This window comes from Aptenodytes forsteri, unplaced genomic scaffold (genome assembly GCF_000699145.1).
Source record: "Aptenodytes forsteri isolate BGI_AS27 unplaced genomic scaffold, ASM69914v1 Scaffold318, whole genome shotgun sequence".
Lineage (NCBI taxonomy): Eukaryota > Metazoa > Chordata > Aves > Sphenisciformes > Spheniscidae > Aptenodytes > Aptenodytes forsteri.
In genome coordinates, this window is record NW_008794493.1 from 280,917 (window position 1) to 296,191 (window position 15,275).

At 38.8% G+C, this 15,275-nt stretch overlaps 1 protein-coding gene across 1 annotated transcript in view; it reads left to right on the forward strand.

Moving 5' to 3' along the window:
- The window catches only part of COL5A2 (collagen type V alpha 2 chain), a 113,571-nt gene that overhangs the window by 54,478 nt on the left and 43,818 nt on the right, over nt 1–15,275 (forward strand). The window contains exons 2-8 of the mRNA XM_009290962.1: nt 1,758–1,982; nt 3,951–3,964; nt 6,070–6,102; nt 6,984–7,016; nt 7,912–7,965; nt 11,677–11,787; nt 13,507–13,584. Of these exons, the coding sequence (XP_009289237.1) occupies nt 1,758–1,982; nt 3,951–3,964; nt 6,070–6,102; nt 6,984–7,016; nt 7,912–7,965; nt 11,677–11,787; nt 13,507–13,584 (548 nt within the window). The remainder of the gene's footprint in view (nt 1–1,757; nt 1,983–3,950; nt 3,965–6,069; nt 6,103–6,983; nt 7,017–7,911; nt 7,966–11,676; nt 11,788–13,506; nt 13,585–15,275) is intronic.

Consider the following 15,275-nt stretch of genomic DNA (forward strand, 5'->3'; position numbering starts at 1 on the left):
AAGGTTAAAAAAAAAAAAAAATTGCTACTATTCCCAGTCTTGTATCAGTTAGAAGTTAGGGCTGTTTGGGAGTTTTCAGATAATGGTTTTAACTGGATTGTCCAGTTTCAAAGACATTTTTGATAGGAGGGTTTCTGTGGTCAGATGGAGCTCCCACCCAGGTAAGGTTAATCTTCTCTGCAGCATCCCAGGGGCCAGGAGAATCATTCTGGACTGTGTGCGACAGCTTTGCTATGTATGACTCAGAGGAGGGCATCTTGGCACTGGGGTTCTTGGTTTGCAGGTTTGTGACCCATTGTCTAGGGACAGCCTGGGGACAGTTCATTGCTTTTGCAGGCGCTTGTGTTCCTTTAGAGGATGAAATATTCACTGGGCCGAAGTGAAAAAATCTTTTTTTGCTGATAGGGCATTCTGTAAAATGTTGGATACCCAAAGAAAAGTTTCCACTTTACTTGATTTTTGAGTTCTTTGTCAGACATATTTTATTTTTAGGGGGAGATACTGAGTTATACTCACCTAATGATTAAAAAAATAATCCAGATATTTGGAGTATTTGCCTACAGAGTAGGAAGAAAACAAAGGCATAGAATTACGTATGGATAGAACAGTACCTAAATAGATGGTTATGTCCCCTTAAATGCTGCCATCAGTCAAATGGGGAAATTTTTGAAATTTCTAAGTTATAAATTCAACCCAGAGTTGTTCCACCTTGGTGACAGTAGATTGCTTGGAAAGGAGAGAGCAAAACCTATGTTGAATGGATTTCTAAATAATTAGTAAGAAATTAATTCTAAATTGGAATTCAAGGAAAAGACAGAATAGTAATAGTATTAAGACAAGAAAGAAAGTAAGCCTTCTGTAAATGGAGTGGATTAGGTTAAAAATGACATATGCAACTTCGATAAAATACAATGACCTCCATACAAATGCGCGAATATGTACATAGATAGGACATATGCTTATAGTCAGTCAATGATGTTCCTATATAAATGGCCACATAGGATAGTCTTTCATAAATAGTTAAAATATCTAAGAGGTATTTTGTATGTGGCTAATATATATCCATTGCAATAATCTATGCGTGTGTTGGGGTAATCATGTAGGGCCACGACCAGCTGGATTATAAGAACTAAGCAAAATCGCTCAGCTGGAGACACTGCTGCATGTACCCTTGCACTGGAGATCGCTGTTGCCACTGGACAGTGACTGACTGTCCTGTTTGGAAGATGTGATTCTCTGTGTTGGTATTACCTAACACCAAGACCCCAATAAATGAGGAGTTTTCTCTTCAACAAATACTGCCATGTCTGTTCAACGCTGTCGTAAGTCTGGCTGTGTAAGGTACCTGCAGTAGGGAGCAAGTAGCGTATGCCATTTCGTACAGAAGTCTCGCAGGTTCTTCTTCCCAGTCAGATGTCTCTAATGCCCTGTGCACAACAGTTACAAAGAGCAGGAACATGGCAGGAGTTCCTCAATGCAGAGTTAGTACCCTACTGAGCAGAATGACATCCAGAGACTCATGAGGCAATGTTCATTTGATACTGTGGTGGGTTTGTGCACTCCATGATGACTCTATTTGACTTCTGTCTGATCAAGAAATAAGGTGGTAAAATAAGAAAGACATTTAAGATGACTGATATTTAATAGTCCTTAATATCAACTTCAGCTATGCTGGTGGACTGTTTTCTTTCTGTATGTGACTATTCCTTTGATTTCACGGTTGGAAAATGTGTTGTATATTCTCTGTCCTATCCCAGGAGAAGATGTTGAAGAAATAGCTTGCACTCAGAATGGCCAGATGTACCTGAACAGGGATATTTGGAAACCCTCACCGTGCCAAATTTGCGTCTGTGACAACGGAGCTATTCTTTGCGATGAAATCCAGTGTCAAGATGTGCTGGAGTGTGAGAACCCGCAGGTGCCCCCAGGAGAGTGTTGTCCTGTGTGTCCCCATACAACACGCGATTTTGACACCACCGTTGGTAAGATTGCTTTCCAGTTCACTTTTTTAAAAGGAGAAACAGCTCAAAGAACTAGGAACCTCATGATACTGAAATTTCTAATAGTATTTCCATGGTGAAAGTTTAAATCTGAAGAGAGTAGATACTTGGCAGTTATCTTCCCTCTTGGGTTGCACCTGAGCTGGCTCTGGAAAGAGTTTTCTTCTGACTATGAATTTGATAGAAGCCCAAATGGCTTTATAACTGAAAGGCTGATCTGAATTCCATCTTGATATTTCAAGGAGGTTGAATTCTGGCTTCTTTTTGTGGTTCATCTGGAATTGAAAGATACATATATTAGGATAAATATTTAAAATAAACATATTTAGATATATATTTATTATATAAATGTATATAATAAAATAATTGCTTGCTTTAATAAAATGCTCAATTTGAGGCCCCTCCAATAGACAAATAAATGTAAAATATGTAAACAGTAAAATGTAAACAGTATAAAGTGTTTCCCCAAAGTGGAAACATGAACGCGTGATCCTTTTGTGAGACATGTTGTGGTTTAACCTGGCAGGCAGCTAAACACCACACAGCCATTCACTCACTCCCCCCCGCCCACTGGGATGGGGGAGAGAATCGGGAAAGAAAAAAGAGTAAAAACTCATGGGTTGAGATAAAGGCAGTTTAATAGGACAGAAAAGGAAGGGAAAATATAATAATAATAATAATGATAATGATAAAAGAATATACAAAACAAGTGATGCCTGGTGCCCCCTCCAGCTTCTTGTGCACCTCCAGCCTTCTCAGTCGGTAGAGCATGGGAAGCTGAAAAGTCCTTGACTAAGCACTGCTTAGCAACAAAACAAGTAATGCAGTTGCTCACCACCTGCCGACCGATGACCGATCAGTCCCCGAGCAGCGGCCCCCCCGGCCAGCTTTCCCCAGCTCATGTACAAAATTAACTCTATCCCAGCCAAAATCAGGACAAGACATAAGAAAAAAAATCAGCATGAAGTATTATTAACTCCCTGTTTGCATACCTTCTGTGATATACTTTAAAGATTATGTCTCTTCCAGTCCATTTCTTCTTCCTGGAGAGACTTGGATGAAGCAATCCCCCCTCAATTTTCCTAAAAGAAAATCTCTTAACTTGCAATAAATGCTCATTAATACTGTGTATTGCATTATTTGAACTACATTCTATATATAATAATTAAAGCAATTTCTTCAGGAGATTCAACAGCAATTGCTGTTGATTGGCTTAATATAGAACAAAGTAGTAATAAAGAGCATGTAGTAGGGACTTGTGTAATTGAGCAATGGAGCAAGATGTGGCAAGCATTAATAAATAGATGGTGCATCTTGCTTGTGAGAGGCATTAGGCCAACACCAACAAGGTACACTCAACAAATATAACAGCAGTATGGATACATTCCAGAATTCCTTACTGTTATTCAAGGTATTAATAAAATATTCTTCTGAAGGATTTTTGTGGATATGAGTGTGGCTATATGGCTCTGAATTCAGGCACATGATATTGCAGGTGCTTTTCAAAGAAGATGAGGTCAAAAATCCCTCAGTCAGCTCTACCGTTTGAAAAATACCATGTAATATGTTGTGGATCCATCAACATTGCTTGTATTGAAGTCAGTAATAAAACTGCCTTTGACTTCACTGTCAATCATTATGCCAGCTTCTGACAATTCCCCACAAGATATTCTGCTTTCCTAAAGTGCTTTTTCTTATTCTGTGCAATGCTGAAAAAGGCTGAGAATCGGGGGACATCCTTGCAAACCGTTCTGATTCCTCACACCTGAACAAGGGAGTATTTGTGTCCCTGGGAACTTCCTCAGCTCCCTGTAGGCGATACACCACCTTCTGTGCATCCAGGATCGGGGATGACTCTGGCTGTAACACCTTCACTCAACTCTTACCGTGTTCTGTCTCTCAGAGTAAAAACATTAATTTCCTCTTTTCTTCTTTTGTTCTTTTTAATAGGTAGAGGAAGAAAGGTAAGAGTTCCTTTAATTTTTTTTTAAAATGTATTACAACTGTTAAAAGAATCTCTTGCATCTCCTTGGAACACTTCACAGAAATTAAATATAAGCTCTGTTAAAAACACAACTCTTTCCTCTTGGTCTTCCTTAGTGGCTAGGGAGATTGCGATCCACATGGAAAAAATGCTGGGACGCAGGCAAAAATCGTGGTCTTAATATAGAGAATCCCATGACTGAAAGTCTTTGCTGCCTACATCGAAGGAATCCAGTTTGAGTGGTTTGGTTGTTTTGTCTCTGGCAGCGCCACAAAACGAGGGAAGGGACCACTAGGTCATTAGAAGCCAAACCATTAAAACTTTCAGCTTGATTTTTGCTGAGACTTAGCTGCCCTGTGTGCGGTAGGTAGAACAACCCCTCTTTAACCTTTCCTGCTGGAGTTGTTAAAACTTTGTGCAGGAGGCATGTCTGTATTATGGTGCAAGGTGTTACTGCATCTTGTCTAGCTGCCCTTGTGTTAGCCTTGACCTATACCTAATTCAAGTATCAATCACGAGATAGCTGTTGCACTACTGCACATAGGCTGGAGCAGCCACTGAGGTATGACAGACTGAGGTATGACACACGGCTGGTACGTCGGCTTTGCAGCCCGTCTTGCGTCGAGGTCAGGTGTATTTACAGGAGCCTAAGTGACACCTTTGACTGCTAGGCAAACTTACCCCAAAACTACTCTATCTGGTACCCCACAGCATTGATATGACGAGCTCTGATGTAAAGTTATACTTACAAATTCAAGTTTTTGAAAATATTTTACACTGCTCTTTGATCTAAATAGTGTTTTTAATAAGAATTTTGGTTTTCTTACACTTGCTGTTGTATTTCATTATTTCATATACTTCACCATGAATAACTGGGGTTTTGTATAAATCACTGGAGGATTCCACAAATATAAAAATACTCCTCAGCTGTATTTAAATGTATGAAACCATGCTGAAAACAGTTTTTTGGCATCCTTTCTGCTTTCACTGTGGTAATAATTCAGGCTGCCCAAGGCAGCATCATGGCCATGTTCGAGTCAACACCAAGTAAAACACTGGCAACCGTTACACAAGTACTCGTGAAGGTCCTTTACAACAGGAGGTTCTGCAGGAGGTAGCACTGTCGGAGCCTGAGTGCTCGACAGGGATGCTTGGTCCAGGTACTGATGAAGAACCGGGGTGATGTGTTCTTGCACTGAGCCACACTTCTGTGGGCAGCATCTCTCGCAGTATTGAATTAAACGAAGAGAAGATCTATTCTTACAAAAGAAATTAAAAGACATTCTGATGAATGAGCTTCTAAGATGGTAAGCAGCTACAAGAAATAGTAGAAACAATTTTTAGGTGATCAAGTATATACACTCACTAAAACCGAGTAGCTCTTTATGCAGAGATAGTTTATGGAAATAAATTGACTGTAACCAGCTTATTGGTACTTGATAAACAAGGCGGGAAATTTCTTATCTTTACAAAGTCCTCTTTTTTTCCCTTAATAAAATGGTTACCACCAATAGGTCTAAACCCCGTTATTTTATGTAACATGTAATCATTGTCAACACATTCAACCCAAAGAAAAGTCAATTGGCAATTGCTGTGTCCTTCACTCTGAAGCTATGCGATATCATCTTGTACTCTGTCCCTATGCTGCAGATGGACATGCAGGTTTTTTTATGTCCATAAATTTCATGATATGAATTTTAATTTAATACCTTGAAGAAATGGAGTCTGAATGCTGCTCTGGGCGCTGCATTTTGTATGAATCAAATCATCCAATAACAGAACTACAACATGTTTTCTAGTACTTAAATATCATGGTAATTTTTTAGTTTGACTCTTCTTTCAGCCGGTTTGTTACGCAGTTAGAGAAAATCTGATGATTTATAGCCTTCGTTTAATTAGTGTCCATAGTAATTAAAAATAGTATGGATTAGCTATCACAGGTACTTTAATTTAGTCTCAGTTGTATCCTTAGAGAAGTCTTAGCATTTGTCACAGTTGCAGGGATGGTATTGGTGAAACTGGTACTGTTGATTGTACTTTCACTTGTTTTCTGCCATCTGATGTTTTTGTATCTTTTTCCTACAGGGACAAAAAGGAGAACCTGGAATCGTGCCACCTGTAAGTCCATCTTTTTATTCATTTATCAGCACACCCTTGAAGTGTACATTTTAGTGCTTTAAAGCAGAATTGCAGTAATTAAGGAAATACAATAAAAATGTACAGCCTAGAAATGAAAGGAATGGAATTAATTATGCTGTTTCACATATGTAACATTAGAAATTCCTGTCAGTTGCATTTTTGGGAAAAAATCTTACTGAGTTAAATCTGTCATAATCTTTATTTTTATAGTTAGAATTTTGTGGAGGTATAATGGTAAATTAGTATTTGGAAAGTGTAGAGACATTTGAGGAAACTGGTGAAATAAATTGTCACTTTCTATCTTTATTATCCCTTTCTAGCATGAAGACAAATTAAAAGAATCGATAAGTTGAGACTAAATCATTGTAATTCACTTATTTATTTCATCTTTTTTAGAATAACAATGATACTTCCAAGATTTTGGTCATATTGCTCATAAAAAGACTCCAAACTGGAAAGAGATAACCAGTGGAATTTTTTTATCTATCTACCTACCTACCTACCTACATAGCTACCTATCCATTCTCCCCGCCCCCCCCCAGCCCCCCGAAAGGCCTTACAGCGTGCCGGGTACTTTAATTTTCTCTCTTGCTATTTACTTTTCAATAACTGATTTTCTGTAGGGTAGTCATGACAAATGTAGCCATAATGTTGTGTGGTAACTTTAATTCGTATTGCCTTCTTTAGGTTTCAGGAATACGAGGCCGCCCGGGACCCCCCCAGCCCCCGAAAGGCCTTACAGCGTGCCGGGTACTTTAATTTTCTCTCTTGCTATTTAATAACTGATTTTCTGTAGGGTAGTCATGACAAATGTAGCATGTAGCTTGTGTGGTAACTTTAATTCGTATTGCCTTCTTTAGGTTTCAGGAATACGAGGCCGCCCGGGACCAGCCGTGAGTATTTTTTGATCTTTTGTTTCTCTGATGATAGCATTTTCCACTTTCTGCCATTTCTGTTTTGTATTGTGAGGATGATGTGAAGAAGGACTCTTTTCTCTCTTGCTATTTACTTTTCAATAACTGATTTTCTGTAGGGTAGTCATGACAAATGTAGCCATAATGTTGTGTGGTAACTTTAATTCGTATTGCCTTCTTTAGGTTTCAGGAATACGAGGCCGCCCGGGACCAGCCGTGAGTATTTTTTGATCTTTTGTTTCTCTGATGATAGCATTTTCCACTTTCTGCCATTTCTGTTTTGTATTGTGAGGATGATGTGAAGAAGGACTCTTCTGTGCCTGTAGTGGGTATTGTCTGCAAAGCCACTGGATTTGAGGAGGCAACAAGATTATGGGATTTTTTACTAGTCTCAGGTCAGCCCATGCCCTAAGTGAATGGATGTGTGCTTCTAGTACATGCATGTCTGAGGACCTTTGTGCGAAGTTAATGCTGGGGAATGCTTTTCTAGCAGGCGTAGAAGGAGATGCAGTATGCTCCCTGGCTGCAGCTAAGCAGAGAGCAGTTCTGGACTAGCAGGAAGGGTGTCTCAAACCTGTACATCTCCGCATTAAGAGCCTCCAGCATTCAGAAAACCTTTGCTAAATTAACCTGTGGAGCACATGAGAGATGAAATAATTTTGTAGATCTCTGCATCCTGGTTCTACTCCCTTCAGGCAATGTACAGTTGAGAAGAAATACTGAATACTTGGTGCCTGTAGCTGTTTTCTTTATGATCATGTGAAAAACCCCCCACAAATTAATTTTCAAATAAGCATTGCATTTCATATTTTCAGAGCTTTATTAATTGTTAGCTAGTTTAAAAGGTACTTAATATTTCTAATCTTTCTTTTAGGGACCGCCAGGCTCACAAGGACCACGAGGAGAACGAGGACCAAAGGGAAGACCTGTAAGTTATTAAGTATCTCGGAAATCAAGTACTGGACTAACCTCAAAAGGCTAGATGGCTTTAGGCTCCATGTCTTCTAGAGTTACTAGAACTTTTGTCATATTTTCCAAGAATCAGGTAGCAAACACAAAAATGTTTATATCTCACCATTCCTTGCGTAGATTGAAACCTGAATGTTTTGAGATAATTGACAGAGGTTTAGCAGTATTTCCATTAAAAGCCATTATTTCTCAACAGTTACCCAAAGTAGTGTCTGAGAGTATGGCTTTCTCCAGGATTTAAAAAAAAAAGTAAAGAACAAAACTGGAGCATCACGTTCGCCTGTTTAAGAGCCCAGGAAGTTAGCAGGAGTTAATATGTGACTACATACGTTGGTATGCTGGTGAATAATATAACCAAGATTGCTCAGTGGAAATAAAGACTTCATAAGGGAATTTCAGTGTCTGCATGTGGAGAACCACAGAAAGGCCAAAAGGGAGTGCTGAAAATACCATCCGTGTTGAAAAAGCTGGGTCAAAGAGCAGAAGCTGCTAAAAGCAGATTTTAAAGAGTTGTATCACTGTAATTTCTACGTGGATATTTTCCACGTAGAAATTAAAACTAAAACTGACTCCTTTCTGCTGTTCCTCCAATGAGTGCCTCTTGTCCATAGATGGTAATGACACCACTTCTAAAGCAGTGGAGTAAGTGTGTAGCCTCTTTGAGATGGATGCCAAGCCACTGCTGCTCTCTAGATCGCCCTGAGACATTTGTCTGATGAATGAGTATCAAGATGCTTAAAAGAATTCTGGAAGTAATTGTGAAATCTTGTGGTGCACAGAGGAATCTTGACTGTGTTTATAGAGATGTCTGAAGTGCTTTCCTAATGTGCAGTATTATCGACGAGACGCTAAATAATTTCTGATTCTGTGCCATGCATCCCTTGTATGTCTCTACAGAGTGGCAGCTAGAAGCACCTAAAATACCAAAAGGCTGTAAATAGTTTTGAGTTCCTTTGACACAGGTTATTATACTGCTTTCAAGGAGTATCGAGGGATTAGGAACCAGTCAGCTCCTTTGACAAGTGTTACGTCAAAGGTTCTGGTGAGCCGTGTGTATGTCAGAGTGTAGGTCTGAGACCAAAGAGCACTGCTTTAGTTACAGAGTGACTGCTTAGTGCAGGATTTTTTTTATTTATACTTGTGGAAAAAAAAAGTTAGCTCACACCTGCAGTTTACATTATGAAAACCTCTCTGCACATTGTTTGTTTGTTTAAAATACCTCATGGAGCAGGTAACCTTGTACAGACACCCTTTATAAAATTAGTCTGGGTAAATACATTACTGACTGGTGGTATTACAAAACCACTAAGCACATTTCCAAGCCTTTTGTTTGTTTCTCTGGATATTTTTTTTTTTTGGTTCTTTAAATGGGCTTCTACTGGCTAGTGAGCAGAAGGAACTCAACCTTGCTGTGGATCTCTGCCTTTTACAAAAGCGGGACCCTTGGATGTAAAGTGAATCCAGGAGTATTAGCATATTTTTTACTTCAAATTCTTTGTTAGTGTAACAATGAGAGAGAAACAGCTAGGGGATAGCCTTGTTTGCATTTGCAAAATGCATCTAGAGAGGGGGAGTTTTGGAGTATGATACAATTTCAGGTGTTTACAAATGATCTTTTGAAGACAGAAAATAAGCTTGAGCATCCTCAGAACCATTGATATGTTTTGTTTCAATATGGATTTCCACTCGATTGTAATTGCAGTAGCAGTTAAAATAGTAGTTTGAGAGCGTTCTGCCATGATCTGCATTTCCTTTTATTCCGTTACGGGCAAAGCCTGTAGTAGTTTCCTGAACAGCAGCAGCCACGGGCCAGAATGAGACAGCTGCGTGTTTAAACGCTGCCACCTCGTGGCCTACCTGAGAATTTTTTTCCCCCTTTTTTTTTTTTTGAAAGACTTTGAAAATGAAAGACTTTTTTTTGTATAGATATAAATAGATTAATAATATAAAAGAAGTAAAAGTGTAATCAAGATTTTATTAAAAAGAGTCCCAGCATTGGTTATATACCACTGGTTAGTTGCCACCTACAAATACAAACATGCTTTTCGGGGACTTTTTGGGTTTTGGGGTGGGGGGTTGCAGTGTTGCTCTTGAAGCAGGTTGATTTTTGGTGACTAAAAAGTAGGTCCTTTTCTAAAAAGAAACGAAAAAAAGACCTTTTTCCGTGTCAGATTTTGTTAAGGTGTCTTGGTTTGGATATTGAAATCAGTAGTCGTATTAATGCTTGCTTAATTCTTTATACGCAACTGTTTTTTTCTCTACTGCTTAGCTTTGTTTTCTTTTTATTTTGAGAACAAACGAAAGAAGATAACTCATTCTTTTCCTCCTTTGGATAGTATGCACTTCTAGGTTTGGCAGTGTGTACTTCTGTTTATAATAGAAATATTAGATAATAAAGTTTTCTGCTAGAACCTTCTGCTTCCATCCAACATGCACAAATCTTCTCATTTGTTTCAGAATACCATCTATTCACAACTCATTCTGCGAGTAGGGGTGTGTGTGTACATGTATGTCTGATAAGAAGATTTCCCTCTGATTTGCTAGGCATATAGGAATTTCAGACCATAAAGGTAGATGGAGAATTAAGAGAATTAGCTCATTCACTGGGAGTTTCCAGGAACGCTATTGTCAATGCCATCCAAGTGTAGCCCTTTTTAACACGGGAATGCTTTTTCTTTAACATGCGAACCATACTAGTTCAAACCATACTAGTTCAGGCATAAATTCCACTGATACGTGTTGCAGAGTGCAAGGAAACACAGTCCTCATCTCATGGAAATAGAAGCAATCTGTCTGATTATAATTGTGTTTGTAAAGATAACTCACTGAACCAGGCTTCCAAAGTTTTATGTTTAAGGATCCTTAAAGTAGAAGAGCTCATTACACAGTATAAAATTTTTCCTCGCCACAGTCGAGCCTTTTTATTGTAATGAAGGAAGCAGTGGTGACAAGCACTTTAAAGTCTGTGTTTATGGTTGCAGTATATCTTTATTGGCCCTGTTGCTATTGATTTTGTTCCACTAATGTGTTACTAGCTGCTTCCGTATTTAATTTTAGTTCTGACACAAGATAAGATGAATGCAGTTTAGGAATCAGAAGTGGGTGATCAAAATGGGAGCAATGGGATGGCCTCCCAGCCTATTCTGCAAATACTAGCTAGAGATAACATCAACACAAAGGGAGTTACTCTGCATTTTTGGCAGCGTAACTGTGTTGAGATCAGCAATAGTATGAGCTGTGTAAACCATTCATGATGTCAGGAGGCTGTAAAAATCCAGCCTTTCACTGGAGTTTCTTAAGCATGTGTGTGTATGTACACTAATCTGAGTTATCTGTAATTTAGAAGTAAATTCTTGATACTCTATATTGTGTGCAAAGCCAAAAATGGTTTTTCAGGAATAGCATACTCTAGTATGGAATGATAGGAAACCTGAGTTTCTAAAGGAGCCTGTGAGAGAAATTACTGCAGTTTACTTGTGTGTTGGATTCGTGACTAATTCTAGGCAGTGCTTCTGATCTGAAGGTAGGAACAGGTCTTGAGGGTTGTTCTTTGTTTGAAGATCTTTCTGTAGAAATACAGATTTATCATAAATGAGGCAGTTGTTTGCCAGTTACAATGATTTTAATGAATACCTTTGCACACTGTTGGCATTTCTGATTTCGTTTCTAGGGTCCTCGGGGTCCTCAAGGGATTGATGGTGAACCTGGTATCCCTGGCCAGCCTGGTGACCCTGGTCCTCCAGGGCATCCTACCCACCCAGGACCAGATGGACTAAGCAGGGTAAGTTTTACGCTTGCTTTAGCAGAAAGTGAAGTGAGTGTTGGGCTAGATCCACATGATACAAAGATACAAAGATTCTCTTTGCTTCAGTGAATGTGGAACGCTGTGCCCACAGTTCCTGTCTCCCAGTCATGAGGGACAGCAGCTAGCGGCAGTGCAAGTTCTGCCAAAAATTGGGGCAAGTTGAACATAAGAAACCTTGGAAAGGACACACCTTTTGCAATGGGTTTTAGCATCTAGAAAAGCCAAGGTGCCCAAATCTAAAACCCTCAGTAGGGTTCCGTTACTTTCACCTGACTTAAACCCAAGGGATCTGGGCAATAGTACAGGGAAACTGGTGTACCAAATTAGGAATACTAAAAAGAAAAAAATAAGATAAATTATAAATAACAGAATAACTAATGAGAGAAATTAAAATGTGGTTAAGTATACTTCTTGCTGGAATTGTTCAGACCAACATTGAGAAGATTAAGTAAGGAATTGTTTGTGAAAAGCAAGGTGTTCTGCAAGACTTCCCCCTCCCTCGCCCCCCCAATTCTATGGAAAACTAATTGCAATTGATAATGAAATACATATTTGAATTTCTTAAGTATATTCAGTTACACATTTATTGCTGTTTGGAAGATATCTGTTTTGATTTCTCACTCCGTTGTTCCTGCAACGTTACTGAAAACAATAGGGTTATACTGACAAAAAGTTGAAATATTCATGTTAAGCCAATGGCTCGCAAGTTTGGGCAGCATTTCTTGACTTAACCACCTTTCCAAATAGTCCTGAATCCAGCAGATTCAGCCCAAGTAAATATCTTCAGCACAGAGGAATCCCTTAGAATCCACAGAGGCATGAGAGTGGGTGTTAGACCATTATCCTTCATAGATTTCCACAGAAAATATGAATGAATAGGTGTGGCCAGAGATCTAAGACAGTTTGGTTTGTATTCCTGTCTCTGAAATTAGGCAATCTCCAGCCTTGCAGAAAATGTGTTTGCGGACCAATCTGATGTGGAACAAACTGTAAATCTTAGAAGACTTTAATGCACATTTGTGCTGTTGCTCCTTCTCAGCCACTGTAAGCTCTGGCCTGCCATGAGTGAGGATCTGGCTCTGAACAAAGCAAAATAAAACTGTTGATTTCAACTGTGTGCTTGCAGAAGGAGGATGGCACTGAAGGTTCTCCCTGCTCTAACTCATTTGTCTCTGTGAATTGGCCTGAACAGCAGTGGCCTTCAACTTTGCTGGATAAGGGCAACACGCTTAAAGATTCTAATTTGCAATCATAAAATCAGCTACATTTCCGTTTACCTTAAGATATTTCTGCACTTAAAGCACAGTAAGTGAAAACAAGAGAAAGGTTTAGAAGACATGAGGGAATATTGCAGGTGAAGTTAAGGTGTGATTTAAATTTGAAAGTAGTGAAAGAAATCCAATCAATTTCACGGGAGGCTTTCTCTCTTTAGGTCGTTTTCCCATTTGTTTAATATTAAAGTGGAAGCAGAGTCAGAATAGTAAGCAGACAATGTGATGCATTCGGCTGGTCTTTGAAGCCTTAAACCACCTCAAATTTACAGGAAAGACAACTTTTATTTTAATGATTAAAACAAGAATTTAGTTGTTTGCGCTGCAAAGCTGATGTAAATAATGAAGATGCGGTTACATGGATTTTTGCCTTATGAACCATGAAAATGACTGACAGCTAAAATGACCCATCTTATTTTTTCAGCCATTTGCAGCTCAGATGGCAGGACTGGATGAGAAATCTGGACTTGGTAGTCAGATGGGACTGATGCCTGGTGCAGTGGTAAGACCTTATTAGCCCTGTACTGTAGAACAGAGTGGAAGTGGAGTGCATCTGCAAAAACCCAAAGGGGAATTCATCCTCTTCAACTTCCTATGCTTCTAGAACCTGCATGTGCAGTATGTTCTAGTGCAGTTTTGCACAGTACCTGGAAAAAAGTGAAAAGATATTCTGTTAAAGTGAAAGCTTTTTTTTCCCCACCTCTAGCCTTCTTGTTGTCTTCCTTCCCTCCTTCTGAAATGCTGTTAAAGTGAAAGCTTTTTTTCCCCCACCTCTAGCCGCCTTGTTGTCTTCCTTCCCTCCTTCTGAAATATAGCAGCTACTAACAGTAAGGTACGGGAAAAAAAAAAAACAGCTCTTGATTTTCTCATATTTGAGTCACTGCAGAGTAACTGAAAGAAAAGTGTCAGGTATAACACAAAGCAGGATAAACAAATATGTAACTTTGAAGGCTTCTTTTCACATTGTGACATCAAAGATAGTTATTTTTGGTAGTAATTTAAAAAAATATTTCTGAAACCAGCTGTTAACTGAAAGCTGTGCTTTATTATTTTAAGACGGACATTCTACTTCTCCAGTGGGTCCAGTTTTATCACTGGCATCTCTCACTGTTTAGATATGCCCTTTACTTTTAGTGCACTGGGGGCTTAATGGTAGCACTGAAATTTTTTACCATCTATGAAAGCTGTTTCACCACCCTAAGCTGTCTCTGCTAGAACTCTTGGGGTTGTTTTTGAATATTATCTCTTTTCACTACACGTATTTATCACATTGTGATATCTTGAAAATACTGTTACCCTGTTTGCTGTTATTTTTAACATTCATTCTTAAGGAAACCATCCTTTAGTGATTGTACCGTCCATGAGTTTGCCTACCTGAATCTTATCCCACCGAGTCCCCACTACTAACCTTCAAACTCAAGTTTCAACACAATTTGAAAGGTTCTAAAAATAATCTGATGTTTTGCCTTAGGATTATCTTTTGCAGTGATTTCTTCAAAGAACTTTCCTTTTTTTATGGATGTCTCTCTTCAGTGAATTTGCTGTGTGCACATACAATGATTTGTTCCACAAATCTGTCCTACTTACTTTGTTGCCCTCCATCACTTTGCTTAATCCTTTCACTCAGTTTGTCTCGACACATTGCATCTCTTGTACTGCCTCCTCTTTTGTCATTCTCAAATATGATTTATTTTAATATTATCTCTTTTAAGGTATTTTTCAATATCTAGGTCTCTCTAAGGCCTTACACGAAGTCTACTAAAGTCAGTTGGCACTCACTCACTGTCTTTGGATTGATTCATCATGTTCTGTGATGTGCTTTTTTCCTTTCCTTGTAAACTGAGTAACTGACAGTCATTCAGCTGAACCATTGTTTTTTGTTCTGTTTTTAAAGTTGATCAGAATTTTTAAATGGCCTATTACTAACTCTTCTACATTTGCTTTGTAAAAATTAGTAAAAATTAATGAATTGTCTGTCAAAGACATAAATCTTCAGCCTCTGTCAAAATGCAAGTTATTGTCTGCTATAGATATTTTTGTATTGCTAGAAGCAAGAGAATTACTTTCAGACAAGATTATGTTTACTTCATGGTATAAGTTACAATTAAGCACAAGATTTTTCGTAAAAATCCCATGAAACTTTTTAAGGGGTGTTGTGGTTTAACCCGGCAGGCAGCTAAACACCACACAGCC